The 20522-nt window shown below is 32.2% G+C and overlaps 1 protein-coding gene across 1 annotated transcript; it reads right to left on the bottom strand.

Moving 5' to 3' along the window:
- Nucleotides 1-8917: 8917 nt before the first annotated feature.
- On the bottom strand, nt 8918-12063 carry LOC133202962 (ryncolin-1-like). The gene is made up of 6 exons (XM_061338814.1): nt 11973-12063; nt 11654-11797; nt 11190-11335; nt 10900-10996; nt 9390-9554; nt 8918-9162 (listed from the first exon to the last, which is right to left on the bottom strand). Exons 1-6 carry the CDS (start codon nt 12061-12063, stop codon nt 8918-8920), a joined length of 888 nt encoding a protein of 295 aa, XP_061194798.1.
- Nucleotides 12064-20522: the final 8459 nt, after the last annotated feature.

Below are 20522 nucleotides of genomic sequence, written 5' to 3'. Positions count from 1 at the left end.
TGACCATACATATTTAATACATAAAAAAGAATGTTGTTCTAATGCATAGGTTGCAAGATTTAATTTGAATATTGATCTCGCTTTCATCAAAAATTTATTATTTCATTTATTTTTATGTTACACCATTTCAAAGCGACGTTGAAGATCGAGTGTGTAAAGAACGATAACTCTAATCAAAATTTTATACATTGTAAAAAAAAATATTTCAGATTTTCAGATGTCATTTACTTCGATACTTATGAAAAGGTTTATTTTTACAATTTATCGAAATAAGCAAATGTATTTGTTCAGATTTAAAGTTTGTCAAGGTAATAAGAATATTACATTTAGACATTTTTGCAAGTAAGCTATTAAATGCATGAACATTTACTGAATTTATTTGGAAAAGATGAATGTTTTTAATTTCTAATTGTAGGCGATGTGCATGGAAAGAAATTTGAAAAAAGAAAAGCACATAGTACCTTCTTGATCTTGGTTTTTGTGTATGAGTCACTCCACACCTGCTCACACCTGAATATGCTACGCTTTTAATCTACACAAAGGAATTTTAAAAATAGACGATATAAACAAAAAATATCCCTTACCTTTACGTTTAGCATTTTGAAACATTAAATATACATCATACAGTATACGAGCTTCTCCGCCAGTATTTTAAATTCTGGTGATGTAGACAGAGGATGCGCAGTAGGAGTTTGACCTGAGAAGTAACCTTTGATGCGAGGGGTTTACCTCATTGATTTTTCTATTAATAGTCCGTGGCGTATGACTCACTAAAAAAACACATGCTATCAACATTTTGTACAAATCAGAACAAACATCAAGTTTGCAAACGTGCTTTTCTTTGTTAAAGCCCACCGAATACGCCTTTTTACTCTTTAATCCTTTTGTTTTAGGGTATGTTGTATATTACATGTATATTTGTTTAATGATAATATTTGATCTAATTTACCCATCAATATATGAAAAATGAGTTATAAATAAATAAATTTCCAAAAATAGAACCATTTATTAAAACAAAATGCATATTTTTATTAATGGTTTTTGACAGAAAATTCTACGTTTATTTGTTAAATACTCGGTAGATATAACTCAGGCAAATCTGTATTTCAAAAACTCAAAATATTATACAACCAGTGATGTATCTATAATGATTTCCTTACCGTGTCGACGAAGGAAAAATAAAAGTAATGGTGTTGCCAGCGCTAGTCTGCATCTTTTAAAGAATTTAAGCGAACAATGTTTAAAATGCATTTCCTTCCTCTTTCTTTTTTACTTGACCTTTTTTTTTCTTAAATCTTAACTGTATCACCAGCTCTTTCTGTGTAGTGTATTTGTGTTATGCATACGAAAGAAATATTTGTCTAAGCTGACGGTTATCTATGCTTAAAACATAATAATAAATCTTTATACACTAATTCCTTTTTTTTTTAAATCCCAGTGACCCCCCTCCCTCCCCCCCCCCCCCAATAAAACTAATAGAATAGAATAAATAAATTCATAGGTAAAAATTACAAAACTTTCTACTCCTTTGTGAAAACTAAAATAATTCTGTCATCATTATCATATAACAATATTTTACTAAGGAAATAGTGCATATAAATAAACACGGTTAGATGCTTGTACAGTGTAGTTAATTCCCTTATACATACAGTAAGGCGATTTTCATTCCCTGTGGTTAAAAAACCCCCATGAAATGGGATGTAACGAATTACGTTTATAACGAAACATATTGTTTGTCCCTGGCACTTTGCTGTAAGGGTGTGTTACTGTATATCTACCACGTCTTTACATTATATTGCCACGCCTGTCAGTTATTGCTATGAATCAGTTTAGATGTATATACAATATACTATTTGTGAGTGAATTTTTTGTTGAACTGCATTGATTTCCATTTTAAATGTTAGGAAATTATATAATTGTTATTCGATATATTCTTTTTTAAAGGACGTTAGCAAGGTAGTCTTTAACTTTATTTTCTTATTCCAATAATTGAAAGACCTTTATGCGATTTTATGATGCTTGGTAATGCTGTACACTTCTGAATCAAATTTTGAGGATATCTAGCTAAAGTTTTTTTTTTTTTGGGGGGGGGGGTAATTTTTCCATAAAAAGATGCAAAGATTTTTATCTTTTGATATCTGTACAAAACTCCTGGTAATGTATGCAGATTTTTTTGTCTAAGAACATCTGATGGTGCTAAGAATATTTCGGAAAATTATTAATGGGAAAAACCTCTGTTAAGTACACGTGCATGTACGTTTCGCACGGCCTTGAACAACTATATTCTAAACTTTGTATTTACGCCCATAAAGTAATTTGATAATTTAGAACATGAGAGAAGGCTGCAAAGAAAGGGGGCATACAAGGCGAGGACAGTCCCCCGCTCTGGGACAATATACATTGTATTATCAATTTTCAAAGTTCACGGAAAAGTTATATTTTTCTAAAATAATGTTTTCCGTAATGTCATCTTCAACACATTTGATTCAGTTATTTTATTGAATGACTTTTTAATTGATAATTTCTTTTTAAAGTCGGCAGTAAAGCACAATTAGTGGAAAATGAGAACCATAAAAAATGATTTTTGAATATGAATGGGTCAAGTCTCCATTCTTCATTAACGTTTATATGACGGAAAAGTAAATGTAAAATCTATTTTATGTTTCAAAAAAAAAGGAGTCTGAACCCATTCTATATGAAAATCGAACATTTCTGGAAAAAAAAAATTACGCGTCAACAAACTCGTTTATTTAAGTAACACTGACATCAAACAAGGCAAGCAGACTTCGTAGCGTAGTGGTTAACGCGTTCAGTCTTGCGGCCTTTGAGCAGTGAGGGATCTTATTCGTGCCACTACATGTAACTACTGCAACACGGGACCTTGGTTTATACAGTCTAATCTAATTGACCGAAAAGATCACAAAAAATCACGAAAGATAAATTCTTTATTTTTTTTCCTTATGTCATATGGCACGTCAAATAATAAGACACACTTTTGGGATTCGAACCTGCGATTTAAGAATCAACTCCTTACTCCGCGACTGTAGAATGAAACTCTCTAACATCTGTGCCATTTGGGCGACTCAACAGTAACGTTAGGGACTGGTCAGAAGGATATTTTCACAGTTTCAAAACAATTGACCTATGCATGGCCGAAGGAAACGGGGGGGGGGAGGGGCAATAATTTTGTCGATATTTAGAATACGATAAAAACATAGCTACATGTACTATATGCTTGTGCCCCCTCAATAAAAACGTCTGATGACCCCCCCCCCTTTTTTTGCTTGCCAAGGAATTTTGTTAGTTGATAGTGCCCCCACCTGAAAATGTATGGTTGTGCCCCCTCAAAGTGAAATTGCTTCCTACGGGCCTGCTATATAGGAGAGAACAATTTCCCGAAAAAAGTTACATTTAAAAATCATTGTTTATTAGTTGTTTTCAACCGTACATATGTCTAAATTTTTCAAATTTGTATTTCACACCTAAAATTTATTATTTACAACTTTAGAATAAATCTCCAAAGTTGGTCAAAACAGCATTTTGTCCGATAAAGCGTCGATTTTTGCATGAATTTCAATGGCTAAAAGTCCTTCATGGTAGGCCTGCCTCTAACTAAAATTGTGATATTTTGATAAGTTGGGTTGAAACGAATAATTTAAGATAAAATATTTAAGGGGCACTCCTGCCCTAGGGTCGAAATTCACAAAAAAACCTACAAAAAATAAGGAAACCTGATTTTGACAATCTGCTTCACATTTATACATTTTAATGTCATAGAATAGCTCAATTGGTATAAGCGCTGACTATACACACCGTGGTACTTTTTTGAACTCGGGGTTCGAATCCAAATGGTGCCACACTTTTATAGTTTTAAATTCTCGCCTTTTCAAAGACTATTTTAAATTTTTTGATAGACTTGCGTATTTTTTTTTCAATTATCTATCCTTTATGCATGTCCATTCTTGATATAAGAAACACTAGAGAGAGCAAATCGTAACATTCCAATGTACCTAAAACACCGTCAAGTATAGCACACTTTCTTCGAGGACAAGAATAACTCACTCTGTGTTACTCGGATCCGTGTATTCTCGGCTGCGTTGAGCTGCTATGGATTTCAATTGTATACATTCCTTAAAATTTTAAAATTACATTACTTTTATTCCGTCTGTACTACTAGTGCTTGTCTGGGTTAATATGTTACGTATTGCTTGAATTATTGGAACTTATAATATATTTAGAATAACATAACATGTATTTTTGTACTTAGTCAGTGTTTTAAACTCAGATCTTAAGTTTTGAAACAGTAGGGCTACATATCGGTAACTGAACTCCCTTGGATTTCATTTATATAATTTTCATACATTTATCACATTAATGACTTGTTTTATTGTATGCATATACAAAATACCATACAAGTAGGAGTAAAGCATGGTTTTAAAATAGAATAGAATAGAATTAAGACAGGCAATTATCTTATGAATAAATAAACACATGTTTTTAATTAGTCGTGGTAAACCTAATATAATCTCAAATTTTTGAGAGTTAACAAGAGTACATGTACATTATTTTTCTCAAGTTATGTCTGAAATGGCCACTACATTGTACAGTGGAATTCATCACCAAAAGAGACTTCATCACAAATAGGAAAAATTCTTTTGTATGTTTATATTTATCCTTCTACCATTTTTAATTGGAAGGAAATCTCTGGGCATAATCGGTAAGCCCTCATATCAAGATCTATATTAACATAATTCTTACATCTTTTGGAAATTTACTAAGGTACCTTTCCCGATCAAAACTGTTCTTAAAAATGTTATTTAAATATTTAAATGTAAAAAATGATGTCTAATATACAATATCTCTTTAAGAACAAAATATAATCAAGTAGTTACAAAAACTTGATATATACAAACATATGACAAATTACATGAGTTAAAAAAATATATCATAAACATTTCAGCCATGGGTGCAAAAAACTTTCAGAATAGCATTATAGTCGTGGTAAACCTAATATGTTATAATACGTCTTGAACAATCAAACGTTAGCCTAATATGTAGACATTTTGTCTTGATATGCTTTCTTTTTTTTTGTTTCCTCTCAAGACGGAACGTGTTATGGTGTGGTGTTCATTGCCATTTAGAAAAGAGATTTTTTTTAGCTCTTTTTATGATATATTAGTCTAAAGTACTATTTCAGCTTAGATAAATCGTAAAAATCATGCCAATAGAAGAGATGGGTGAACATAGCGTGCAGAAAGCCTATAGCTTCAGATATATAAAAATCATTTCAATTTGTGAATTTAGTATTTAGAGTAAAGTTCTCATTATTGAAATTTATGAAATTATAATAAACAAAACTTTTCTGAGGAATATTTTCTCGGCAAAATTTATTCTTTTATTAAAAAAATAATGCGGTGTTCTTGGGGTTCGAACTCTAATAAAAATCCTAAGTATCATTTTCTTTCGAGACTAGCACGCTAACCACTAGACTACACAAGTCCTGATGAAGAGTGGCATTTAAATCATGTTTGTGATATGACCTTTGACTTTATGGACTTCAAGTATTTCTCGAAAAGATGCAAATGCTATAGCTATGTCATAAAAGTATATTTTTAAGCTATAGTGGGTCTTTGCTCCATGTTTTTGGAAACCAAAAAATGTATAATTTTATGCAAACTTTGAGGATTAACTTTCAAGAAAATGGACAAAGACCCACTAATAACGAAAAATTGTGTTATAGTGTGAGAAAATGACTCTCTTTGTCCTCTTAGGTGTGTGTATAATATTTCATAAGCTAATATAATTTCAATCTTTGTGAGTTTTTTGAAAATTATAGAGATTTTACCTTAAGTATATTTTAATGTTAAATGAAATATTAAGGAAATCTTTGATATAATCAAATTTTAATTTTTCACCTTCATGTTTGTCACACTATAGGCTTTTCGCTCGTCATATATGTTCACCCATCTTCTTTGGGGATAAAAACTTCAAATTTTGTCTGTGCCCCTTTAAAAAACACAGTAACACATGTATCAAACATATTTGTATAGTTTAATAATTTACGATTTATTCTTTATTTATACCAAATGCAGAAATGATTTGCATATAATTTTCATTTTTTTTTTCTTTGAAATTCTAATATACATGTTTATATGAAGAAACTCAAAATTGCATGATTATCTGATTCTTTTCATTTTACTCTTTTGAATTATTGGTTCTGGATTAAATTCATGTTTTTATGGCATATCTTCAAACTTTTCATTCGCCGACCCTACGAACTCCAGATGATGATGTGTATCCCTGTACTTTTTAAGGATAGATCCTGCATGACGTCTGACGTACCAGTGCGCTTCATTACTCCCGATGCGTAATAGATAGTAATTATTGCCTTGATATTGCAACACTCCCGGTGCCTCCTTTTACATTTCGACCCATCTTTCGTACCAAGGGCCTTCATCACCTTCTTTGAAAACAGAAAGTTAGAAAAGAACAAAGATCGAACAAAAGTTTAATGCAGGCTAAGAAATTACATCTTCAAATGAATTACATGTACTTGTAAATGATGTTCAAATTAAGAAGAATGTTTTAATTTGTTTTTAATGAAGTAAATGAATAGCGACTAAAAATCAATGTTTTATGTGCTGATCTGTAAAACTTTTTAAAAAAAAAAAAAAAGAAAAAAAGAAAAGTTTATTTTTTTCATTGATTGAACATGAACTTCAAATTGATTTACGCAAATTTTAACATTTAATTTACAAATTTCTGATACGTATTTAGCACATTCTTGCAACATACAGTTTTACAGGGGGGCAATTTAATCTTACCTGTAAACATTTTGAGTTTATCTGGGTTTTGTCTTTAAAACTTACCACCACTTCAACCTCCATCACTTTCATTTCCACCATCAACTTCACGTCCGCTTCCACCTTTATTTCCTCCTCTGATTTTTACCAGGCACAAAGACTCGCTTTGCATTCCCATTGCTCCCAATATTACTTTTCCTAGACCTTTATCTCCTTTTCCTCGACCTTCTCCTATCCCCTCCTCGACCTCCTCCTATTCCTCCTCGAACTCCTATTCCTCCTCGAACTCCTCCTCCTAGTGATACACCAGATGCCTTAGTCCCTTTCGTAAGAAAAGATTGTGAACCGCCCTGTTCCCTGGTTTCCAAAATCAAATTTCTGTATTACTAGAATTACTAGTACTTCTCCATATTTTCGAACTATCGATCATCTCGATAAATTTTAGATCGATCACTGTTCGTATATCTTCATCTTCACCTTTTTTTCTTGATTTCTGCATCAGCAAGTTTTCCGTACACATTCTGTTGTAATTATTTTTACAACAACAAAAAATCCAACTGATTTGTATAGTAGTTATCAGTGGCCTGAAACTGAGATAATCAAAATAAATTATGCCATTATGTTTTGAGAATTTTTAAAAGTTTTGTTCAGGCAGTCAGTTTTTGCAGTAAATCGGGAACTTCGTTTTTGTCCCCAATTGCCCCATGGTGACATTCGAAATTCCGAAACCGTATTGCTCACCTACAGGATAACCCCATTCATAAGCTACTATGAAAAATGTAAGAGTTCAGGGAACCAGGTTGTTTGGAGAAAACTTTGTTTTTGACCCCCAATTGCCCACAGGATAAAATTCGAAATACCGAAAATTTATTGTACATTTCTACAGGTTTTCCCCGATCATATTCCAAAATATGAAAGTCCAAAAATGTAAGGGGAATAGTTGTAGGGTGAAGAACAGGAAGGAGGATTATGTATCAGATGCTCAATATCCAGGCTCTGTAAAGTTTTCTTGTAATTAAAAAGGTTGGAAGCAATAGTCGATATATATTTGTAGGAAATACACGGTGTAGTCTTCAACCTGAAATATGGAGGAATACAAGATTGGACCTTTTTGTGATTAAGAATATTACTTATATTAACCGAGTCAATTCCTCTGTTGGCATATTGGAGTTTGAGGAAAAAACGAGTTGTTAAAGCTGCATTTTCATCTGTAAAACGTGGCGGTTTAAAAAGCCAATGATTTGCAATATCCAAAACCACAGATCCGAGCCTGTATTCTGGTGTCGAGGAATCAAAACATGGACTTTTCTTGACCTTTTCAAGTAGACTATTTAAAAGTTTCAAAAGGACAGAGTAAAGTTTGGTGGGAATGTGATGAAGACTTTTAAAAACATCAGAGAGAGGATAAAAAGCACTGGATGCGTAAGCATCCTTTGTTCTCCACATCTTTTCCTCTGTCTTGTTCTGATAAATGGAATAATTCACCAAACTGCAGACTACTGTAAATCACTTTTATTCGCGAGAACTTTATTTGAGCAGTGAGGGATTTTTTTCGTGCCAGCACCTACTTCAACTCGGGACCTCGGTTTTAACGGCCCATCTGATCAAATCCTTACGCCGCGACTCTAGAGCAAACGCTCTAACCACTGCGCCACGCGGGCGATTAATTACTAAAACTACATGTAAACTTTGATCAAAATATACCAAATTCCTGAAAGGACGTCAACTGTTGTTTTTCTTTTTGTATATTTGAAATTCTAATATCATTTCATTAATTCATATATATTTTTCATTGATAAGGGTCCTTTTGACAGTACAGCATATTTCATTTCTAAGGACATTAATAAAATAATAAACGACTTCCTATAATTTGTAGTGCACTTGTAATTTTTTTTTAAATCCGCTGAGTATCCCATTCATAAAAAATTCCATACCTAACTAAGAAAACATCGAATATCATCTATGTATAACATCCCTGGTTTTTTAAATCATGGTTCCAAATTTTATCATGCAGATGTCCCAAATGAAGATCAAAACATCAATTAAAGTTAAACAATTGTACAAATTCACAAAGGGAAACATGTTTAGTCTTCTTTTATTGTTATTTTTTTTTTTTAATTTTTTGGTCTGATCATCATTTTTGCATACTTCAAGGAAAAACCTTTTCCAAATTTGTCCCAATTAATACTCCGATCCGTTTTGACTGCAGATCTGAGATAAGGTCCGTTCAGATTGCTATCATCGCAGCTTCCAAACCACCACCCAGCATTCCCTCTAACAGCACAGGAAGTCTTATAAGAATCGTTGTCTGCATCCTTCGTGGAGAATGGTTTTCCATTATGATGTGCTAAACTATCTCCTGAAATATACATTCATTTTTTACATTTTTTGTCCCACTTTTCTCTTGTTTAGAACAATTTTATGTTTACGTTTTACCGAGGCCTATTATATATTTTACTCCTCTTATGTAGGTTGTCATTATCAATACATTTCCATTTACATGAATAAAATTCGACGTTGGCAACAATCATTGTCATATTTAGAAAGAATAATTGATTTTCGTTCTTATTGTTATTAATAAATCACCTGCAGTGCCACTGTACCCACTGGCTGTCAATTTGAATTTTTGGGACTCGCTTCCGACAGAAAAGGTTGAGTACTTTGCAAAAGCCTTTTCGCCTGAAAATTTTTGAAGGTCCACTCTCAGTTCATGTTGTTTCCTTTTAGTAAGTAAGTGAATGTCTTCATTTCCTATAAAAGAAAATTGACACTAATAGCACACAGACAAACCATTATGAAATAACATGCAAAAAATTGATGCAATTCAAAAACTCGGCTAAATATCTATTTGGTGCAATTGTATGCTTTATACAATTTCAAAAAATTTAACAATTTTCTTCAAAATCGATTATTGATACTTATTAAAAGGAGAAATGAAATTGAAGACAGCAAATAGTAACCTAGCTCAAAATTCCATTAAAACAATAGAAATTGAGAGTTGAGCAGAAAGGACCTTAAAATATCAGAGCAGAGGTAGAATCAGGTTCTCAGAATTAATTAGAATTTGGGTTCTATTTCAAGAACTATGTTCAGAAAAAATTGAACCATACATTACATATTTGTGAATGAATTCTTCAATGCACAAGAATTTGATAAGATGAGAAAATGAGAAAACAAAAAAGTCAATAATCATTAAAACCTTCTTTTTGTAAAACGATAAATGAAAATACAGGTGTAGGTTGTAAATTTTTTTTAATGATTTTCTGAGTGTAGAAATGTTTGTTTGTATGGAAAAAAAGAATTAAACAATCAAATAAGGTACTTGGATAGAAAACCACTTTTTGAAAGTCTGTTAACGGTTATGAGGAAAAAATCTCGTGTTGAATGTGCTTAGAAGCTTAACTTGAATATACATGTACATTACTTTAGGAAGCTTCTATATTAATATGACTAATTATAGCTTTGCTATTCTTGAGAAGACAATTCTTTTAGGATTTTTCCTATGTAATCCTAGGTAAAACTGCAATCTTCCATTATGGCTCCTTCCTACCCTCCAGGGTCATGATTTGAACAAACTTAAATCTACACTACCTGAGGATGCTTCCATATCAATATGAACAATCATGGCTTTGCTGTTCTTTGGTGAAGATTTTTTGAAGATGTTTCCTATATATTTTTATATCAAACTTTAAGCCGCCATTTTTGCCCCAACCTACCCCGGGGGTCATGATTTCAATAAACTTGAATCTTAACTTTCTGAGGATTCTTCCATATCAATATGACTAATCATGGCTTAACTGTTCTTGAGAAGAAGATTTTTTTTAAAAAAAAATTATAAATACTTATTTTTAAAGACATATTGCAAAAATAAACCAAACCCATTAGCCACCACATTTTTCTCAGTTTGAGTTCGGTATACATGCATAAATAGTTTTTTCCCCCTAAATATCCGTTTTGTGCTAGTTCATAATTGGATTTAAATGGGTAAATGCATGTAACTAAAGGATCTATTAGGAGACATATTCAAATTTATCTAAACTTTATTTTTGGGGATAAATTTATAATTCATATGATGGATAATCAATTTATGTCTTACCTAACCAGTATTCCCCCTCCACATTTCCAAATCCTTCTTTGTACGAATCCCAGGATCTATAAAAATCTACGGATCCGTCAATCCGCCTATTAATAACCTACATGTATATTTAAAAAAAGTACTAAATTAATTGTCAAAAAACATACACAAAAAGGATTTTAATTCAAGGTCGATATAATCTCTATTACCTACAGTAAAAACCATCTTTACCCAAAGAATATATAATATACCTAAATTAAATAAATGAATTATAAAAATTTAATTATACCAAAAATCATAAAACTTCTTACCGTCCAACCCCCACCATCCGTAGTCATGTCACAGTACACCAGTTTTTTTGTCTTCATATCCGGGTTAATAGTGTAGACGCCATCTTTTCCTTTTGTGTTGGGTATGAATTTTAGAATAGAAGCACAGTCCTTTTGCATTGGAAATTCTATTTCGAAGATAATTTGTTACACACTTAGTAACAAAAACTTTTTTTTTGTTTTTGTTTTGTTGTTGTTGTTTTTTGCATTTGCAATATGCCAGAGACACCAAATTCAGCCCAGGACCGAAGGTATGTATAATTATTCTCTTTATATTGCATACATAATGATGATAATTTTTAAATTCAAAGAATAAAATCATGATATGTGCCAGTATCAGTATCTTATTAATTTTCACAGACTTTTCCAAAAACTTATAGGATATCAAATCACTAGACAGAGATTGCTTTTTCCCTTCTGTCTCACAAAAAACTTTGTATACTGACTCTGATACTTGTTGAAGTGTTTCCCTGTAAGTCTATAGTGAGAGAGAAGAGAAATGTCCACAGAGACTGGAGTATCCACTTTGACGGATGTGTTCAGGTGCTTCCAGTTCCAGGGAGTTAACTTCAGTAGAGACTCAACATTTCCTGAGATAATAATCACAAAAATATTATAGAAGATACACCGATATTAAAAAAAAGCATTCTGTATTACATGTGTGTTGATCTCGAATTAAAAAAAAACGCACACTCAAATTTCTTATTATTTATAATGCATGTATTTGATTTATAAATTTCAATAAAATATCTATATTAAAAATACCTTTCAGATGAGAATGTGGTTCAATGCAAACAATGGTTGTAATGCACAAAAAGAAACAACATACATAGAAAATATTTAGAACAAGGCCCATGTTACTTGTTTAAATATACATGTTACATTACTAAGAAGATATACTATATATACTTTATTTTGTCACAATTAAAATGTAACATTATATACTGGTTTCGTGACAATTTGTGTCGATAGTTGCCTGTTTCATTTATAAAGACAGATAAAGGCGGTGCAAAACATTTAATAACAGTCTGTTCTCTGGTGAAGAAAATCACACGAAATCATCCCACGAATACACACAACAGTGAAAGTGTACATTAATTTTCAATTTTCCTTACTTTCATCACTTTGAACTAATGTACTTTTATGGAGAATTTTTTCTGTTCATTTTCCGATGAATGTAAAGTCAATTTTAGTAACCGAACTACTTTTCATAATTCATTTTGATACAGCTGTTGTTTGTGCTTGTCATTCCAATAATAACAGAAATCCGACTGTGTTATAAACTAATAGTCTCTAAAACGTACGACAATGTTCTTTTCATGATTTAAATTCAGCTTCTGTAAATCTTTTGTTTCTCTCCGTGTGCTTTAAAGGAAATATTTTAATCATATATTTCTATTTTTAAATCATACAATAATAATTCTTGTTGAGAAGAAAAAAGAAAAATATTCAAATAATTTATTAAGCGAGGTAATTGTTGTCAATGGGTAATGCCGGGGATGGCAAGGGATATAACTCTGTAAAGAAGCACGTGTTTTACGTTTTTTATTTGTAAAGAAAGAATTTACATTGAATTTAGTACAAATTGAAAACCAAACTAGAAAAAATTTTGTTATGTAGGTTATGAAAATTAAATGATAAGAAGGACCTTAGACTAAGTTTTCCTGATGTGAGTGTTATTATCACATTCTCAAGAAATTCGTCTGCACATCAAACTTATACAGGGTATTAACCATGGTAATTGTCACAAGTTGTACGTGTATTTTAAGGTGTATCGACAAGCAAGTTTATTTCTAGATTTTTTTAACCTGAAGATATCTCTTTCTAATATTCCACTGCACTCCACTCGACGTGTTACCGTTGACCGTTTGCTTACTGACAATAAAGCAAGTTTCTGCATGCTTTATCATGTTTATGTGTAATCGCTTTTAAAAATTGCACGTGCAGATTTTCATAACTCACGTAATCGATAACTTAGTAAATCATTATAAAGACAATAAAACATAACGGGGAATTCTTTATTTTTATGACATTTAAAAGAAAATTATATCCGCCTTGTGTACTACAGGCTTTTAGATCCGCTCCCAAGAATCGTGTAATTTTCCAATCGATATATTTCTACGCACCTGTCGGCATGTAAATTCCGTGCACAATTTTTTGAGTTAGCTAAATAATGAGTATGTACATGAAAAGAAACATGTTTTTCACTGAAATTGAATTATAAGCATTGACTATATAAATTATTTTGTTCATTGAGAAATGAGTCTAAAAAACGAATCGCACACTTTTTTATGAAAGCCTTCGGCTTTCATAAAGTGTGCGATTCGTTTTTTAGATTCATTTCTCAATGAACAAAATAATTTATATAGTCAATCCTATATTGAACAAAATGTGACAAATATTGCAACTGTTCCGATTAGAAATATAATTGTCTTGTAGTCCCTTTCATATCTTTAATTTATTTTAAAGAAAAAACATTCCTTCATTGCAACAGCTCCCTATAGACTTAGTAGAAAGAATGCAGCAAAACAGATGTCCTTGAAATATCGTTGAAATACTCACATCCTTGAAATAATCATAATGTAGCTTTGCTGATTTTAGTTAGTATTTTGAACATGTAAAGATTTGATCTAATTTAATTTCCACGGAAAAATAAATTGAGAAACATTTTTTTTCAAACCTTTACCTACTAATATGTATTGTTATTATGAGACATAAACAACCATTATAAATATTCGGGAGGGGTTGTTTGGTCATGTCATTCGTGTTGGATCAGTTTAATTGCTGAACATTGCATTGCAAAGGAACAGTTCCTACCTATTTTTTATTGACTAATGTCGGTCGCGGCCGATATTCGAACTCACGACCTTCCGATCACGGAGCGAGCGCTCTTCCGACTGAGCTACCGTGATGAGATTTCATGTAAATGATAAAAAGAATCATCTTATTTCGCGTTTAGAAACTACATTATACACATATAGTTAATTTATAGTTTTTATTAAAAATGTACCTTTGCCCAATTATCATAATTTATTTGAAAATGAAATAGTTGAGAATACAACTTGATTTAATTAGATGGTCACTTAAAATTAAATTTGGCGACAAACATTGAGGAATTTTTATTATTTGTTATCTTCCATCTTTAAGATTGAACCTTCTTACTAAAATGAATGAAAATAAATTACCACAATTATTTCTTCGAGGGTATTTATAATGTACATGTATTTCAAAGCTGAGAGGAAAATTATGATCAGGCGTGTCATATCCTTATGGTTAGTTTGCGCATCAAGTATTACGTACAATAAATGTTTTGAATTAATTTAATTCAATAATTTAATTGAGTAGCTGAAAATAATGCTGGAATAATTGCTTTCAGAAATAAATAACGTCTACAGAAGAATTTCAAGAACTTTGATTCAATGTAAGATATCTTTTATAATGAAATATATGGAGATAACGAACAGTATTCAAGCTCAAAAGTCCATTAATCAATACAAAATAGGAGCAGAGCAAACACGGACCTCCAAACATCAGAGGTGGGATCAGGTGCCATGGAGGAGTGAGCATCCCCTGCCGACCGGTCACACCCGCCGTATGCTCCTTGTCATGATCGTGAAATAACGGAAAAATCCGTCGACAATTCAGTGTGTAAATAATGGCCTAACAATTAGTGTGAAAAACGTCAGTCAGCATTTGACTCAATGATAAATTGTATTTGCTGACAAGGTCATTGTATCGACCATAGAACTTACGAAATGATGACTTTAAACGAGACAGCTGATATTCTTGTTTCATCAACTTATTTGTCAATAATTTACCTCGTTTTAGAAATTGTACATACGTAGAGCATGCTCTTGCGTATCGAATCAAGAAATTTTATTCAAGTCACATATTTAAAAAGATTATTAGTTTTTGAGATTGAGACATGATTGGAACAATTTTTCAAACAAGAGCAATAGTTCAATTAAAGAATATTGAGATGCTGAAAAATATCAATAGTGTAAATGGTTACTTTCTATAACGAAATTAAAGGGTTGATTGTTGATTGTTTATTACTCTTTATTCATACAATGGTATATGAGATACAGGAAAATTTTATATATATATATATATATATATATATATATATATATATATATATATATATATATATATACATGTACAGGTAACTCTCGATACCTCGAATTCCACGGCACCGAGGAAAAAGTTCGAGATATCAAGAGTTCGAGTTTTCAGGAGTCCGGAATTTTCCGGTTTTGTTGTCAGGTTTTAAAATTAGTCTTACCGGATGTAATGATTTTCATGCAGTGCTAACCTTTTACGCGTGGTTGCACAGTTTCTGTTCCCGAAAATAGTTTTTCACCAAAGGATAAATGTTTTCTCGGTTCTTTAGTGGTTACCCTTACCACTATTTACAGTTGTGTTTTTTTTCCCTTCAAAAATTGCTTTTGCATTGGAGTTTTTCCTTTTTATAGTTATCAGTTTACAGATCAGGTCTGGCTCCAGGGCGATAAAACTTAGACGAGCTCACTTTTGATCTCAGTCTCACTTTTACGAAAGGAATTAATAGTAGAAAAGTGAGACTGAGATCAAAATTGAGTTAATCTAAGTTTTATGGCACTGAGGCCCGGACTTGGTCAGGTTAGAGTTGCATTACAATTTTAAAATTATCACAACACAGAACCAGTTTTGTTGCAGGCAGAATAATTGAATTTCTCTGTATTAATCCAGGAAATATTTTGTCCAACATCAGTTGAAAATGGAGATCATAAGGTTTACTTTCAATATACTTTCCTATTAATGTAATATTTCCATGTCATTTTATGTATTCTTGGATTAAAATATAACACATTGTGTATTTTCAGATGCAATTCATGGAAAGTGGTATCATTGTTATCCGCATACATATTCTCCTTCCATTTCCCTTATCCTGAGGCTAGTATATAATATATAACGCATACACTGTACTAAGAAATGAATGCTTATTGGGAAATGGACTGCCGATGGTCGTTTTTGGCTGGAGCAAGTGAAATTCCTTCATATGTTGCTTGGTATTGTAAATATGAAACATACATGTTGAATACTAGTAATCGGGATGGATGGCAGATCATTTACAAAATGGACAGGTATTAATTTGTACACACAAACAGAACCTGAGAGTTATCGAGAGTTATATTGCTTTACATCTTAAACTTATCATCACAATCTTTTAAATTATCAGCATGTTTTCCGTATACATATACTTTCTGTTGTTAACTTTACAACAAAACATTTTTTTTTTAAAAAATGTATAGACCAGAATTAAGATTATAAACAAAATGCCTTTATGTACACAGGTGCTAGGGGACGTCCCTCCCTCCCCCCCCCCCCCAGTGTTCCTTACCCCAAGGGTTCTTTGACTTTTTTTTAAAATAAAATATTTTTCTATGACATATTCACAAAGTATTACAACTGAAAAATCCAAAATATAACCTAAAACTAGCCTTTTTAAAAATTCAAATCCTCTGATACTAAAAGTTCCCTGACATTTATTTTTTCTACATTGCACCAAAACTAAATTTCAAATGCAAAATTAATACTGGTTATGCTTATGTTAACTCCGATTCTTTCATTGTGTTTGGCTAGGACTTTAGCAAACGTAAACAAGAAACTTGAGATGTCTGCTTAATCAGTTTGTATCAATTTAATCGTTTAATGATATAATAAAACTAGTATTGCTTTTTTTCTGTTAGGAAAAACAGTGATTTTCCACCATCGAAAAACAATGCTCTCCTCGCCCCTAAAAATTTCAACTTGAATCCGCTATAATCCACAAGGGGTCATTATTCTACGGGGGTCATTTTTCTTCACGTGGGGTATGCAGATTTTTCTATGGGGTCATTATTCGTCTTTACACCGGCAAACTGGCATACCCTCAACATCATGTTGTGCCCTCCCTAACTTGAAGAGTAGCACTCTGGGTTGACCTGCATCTGCTATGGTCCGCACGGACACAATTCAACACAAATATCTTTATACCTAGATCCGCTTGATATTTTATGTTAAAAAAATAATTTTGCTTTATATTTACTCAAATATCATTTTTTTAAAGTCAACATTACACATATCAATATTTCAAAATCATATATATCAATTCATCATCACCCAACAAACTCAAAAAATGGTTAAACTGAAGATGGCGATTTCACCATTAAGGCCACTGTCACAGCTGGCTATTTCCTCACTCTACCAAAGGGCTGCCGTATGGAAAATCAGGAAAATCCACGGCCAGTATCATCATTTGGTTTACTTCCCAGCTAACTGCGAAAAAGACAAAACAAGAAACCAAAAGCAGCAAACAATGTAACGCCCCAACTGTCATGTGGATAACATTCATATTATGCTGCTGTTTTATCATTATATGCTGATACTTTGACATTATACTGATTTTATACATATACTAAGAGCAATTTTAAATTTTAACATTTATTGAGCATAAACATGAAACTTCAATATTCACAATCATTCAACAAGCTAAAAATCTATCATTCATCTTGTTATATACAACTTATCTTTGGCCTTCTCGGGGGATACTCACATATAAAAAACAACAACCTGGGTTGACACCATCAGGAAATTATTATACTGTAACCATAGAAACCTGGGTTGACACCATCAGGTTGTGAGTAAGGGTACCAGGGTTGACACCATCGGGTTTTAATGAATGGAACCTGGGTTGACACCATCAGGTTTAATTTTGAGATACCTGGGTTGACAGCATCAGGTTTTCATAAAAGGACCCGAGTCGTCACCAGTGGGTAGCTTTATTTGATTAGGCCAATTCAACTTAATTGATAGATTATCATCCCCGCCCGCCCCTCAGAAATTGGCCCGCCCCAATTTTTTTTTTTTATTTTTGCAAGATGTTTTCCGGAAATTTTTCGTGTTCGATTCTGGTATTTATATTTCAAAAGTATTTCCGGTTTAGAAACATCAAGACCCGCACGTTCAGAAAGAGAAATGGTTTTTATTATTTCTCGTGTTTTGACAGGCGTGAACGAAAGAAGGGGTTGGTATGCTACAAATTTTAGTGATGAAAAAACAATCATCAATTTCTTCAATGATTTCGTGAGCGGAAATATTGACAACAGGCCACCCCAACCTGACATTCAGACGGCGAGATTTACTGTCAAAATCGGACACAAAAAAACTGATAAATAAAAAACAAAATCCTCCCACCCGCCCCGTACTTTTTGGTGACCCTGGATGATAATCTACTAATTAAGTTGAATTGGCCTTAATTACATAATGCAGATAAAATTTATCTGAATTGTGGGTAAACAGGCAACAGTACAAACTATTGTGAGAGCCCCAACAATGGCATTAGTAATAAAACTTTTTCTTTTACACTATCGAAAGGTGAAGTTTGGGGAAGGTGGGTAATTTACTTAGTGTCAAACAATGATTGTTTTACATGTCCAATTAGATTTACACAACTTTACATAAAATAAAATGTAATAATTTTTACATGGCTTTATACAATGAATGTTTAAGCAATGCTTTGTTAATAGTACAATAACAATATACAGAGAAAATAATTATATACACATGAAGACTATTTGGTTACGTATAAACAAAATTTTTCTTACAAAAAAATATCATACTTTAACATTATATGCTGATACTTTGACATTATATGATAATACTTTAACATTATATGATGGTGCTTTAATTTGACAATTTAATTCTTTGACAAGAAAAAAAATCCACTATTGAGGAAGCATGACATTAACTTTGTTTTCAACTGCATATAATTTCAGTGTATTCGCGTATATGTATTGACAAGTTATCGGGACGAAAGGGGGAAAGGGGGGTGTGTGTAAGCAGTCTTTAATACAGTGGTGGATTTGGGAAGGGGTAGGGGGTAAATATATGATACATATAGTAAATGAATATATAGTAAAATAAGCTACAATAAATTTGCAAAAGCGAGTACTGCGCGAAAATTTTGAGATGTTTTGGAAGTATAGGAACTATTTACAGTAATAAACTTGGCTGTGTTTGAAAAATCAATGATGGTACAGGGATATCAAAACATAATAATACAATTTAAGGGACGACCATTTGATTTTTCCCGGGGGCGATTTTTTTCCGAGTCAGATTATTTATTTTCTTGTCAGTACGTAAATGATAGATTATTAATTTCCAAGATGACCAGGTACAGATTATTTATTTTCTTACACACTGAAAAACTAAACTCAAAAACTCTATTTCTTTGGGGAATCCCAGTGGATGATAGATTATTTATTTTCAGCATTTTCAAGGACAACAAATTATTTATTTCCAAAATATGATAACACCCCCACCCCCAGTATCCAATGGTCGTCCCGGTATTAGAACCACGCGTCACCACTAAAGATCTTGATAGCATAATATGGTAGCATATTTCTGCCCCCTACATACAAGACAAATTATGTTAACATGCAACATAATTAATGTAGACATGCGACTTTTTTTATGTCAACATGCAAAATAATTATGTTGACTGCAAGCTATCAATTTCCTTACAGAATCTCAGGGAGGGCGCTATGCGCGACAGAGGCAACTTTTTAAACAATTTTTAAGCACACATTTTGCATGGCTCTCTTTTTATTGAATGGCTCTACTGATAGTAATTTTCCCAGAAGCATAACTAAGGCCTATTATAATAAGGTGAACATTTACTCAAATTACACTGATGGCCCAACGGTAAATCATTTAACACTATCCATTCAAAAGCTATGGTTAGTAGAGTAGAACCATGCAACAAGTAAAGGTTACATGTAGGTTTTATTAACAGTAGGCATTTGAATAAAGCACCAAAACAAGCATTTATATGCAATGAGAAAATAGGGCATACCGGGTAATGCTTAGAACAACGAGATGCAAATGCACTTTGGCTAACATTCAATGCAACGACACGATGTCTAAACAGAACAAAAATTATAAAAATATAAAATTTAAGTAAACAATGCATACAAGGGAAAGGAATAGTGAATGTCAAACCGTTATTACATACTTGGTCAAATAAAGAATATTTTATAGATCTCCTCTCAGCATGTGGATTATTTAGGACATCAGCCGCACATGTATCTACTTTTCATAACGGTACAACAAATAATATCCAACTGGGATTTCAAGCTGACAAATAATTTTCCTTGTATGTTAGTAAACATATAAGTATTGTTCTCCAAGTATATAAAATTCTTCATTAAATACGCAAACAAACAACGCAATGATCTATTTGTGAACCGGGAAGCAGTATTTTCTGTTGTGTAAAGTTATCGCCCTTATAAT

The sequence above is a fragment of the Saccostrea echinata genome, unplaced genomic scaffold (assembly GCF_033153115.1).
Source record: "Saccostrea echinata isolate AGI-Se365-2 ecotype Australia unplaced genomic scaffold, CSIRO_AGI_Sech_v1 ptg000047l, whole genome shotgun sequence".
Taxonomy (NCBI): Eukaryota; Metazoa; Mollusca; class Bivalvia; order Ostreida; family Ostreidae; genus Saccostrea; species Saccostrea echinata.
This window is presented reverse-complemented; position numbering and strand designations above follow the sequence as displayed.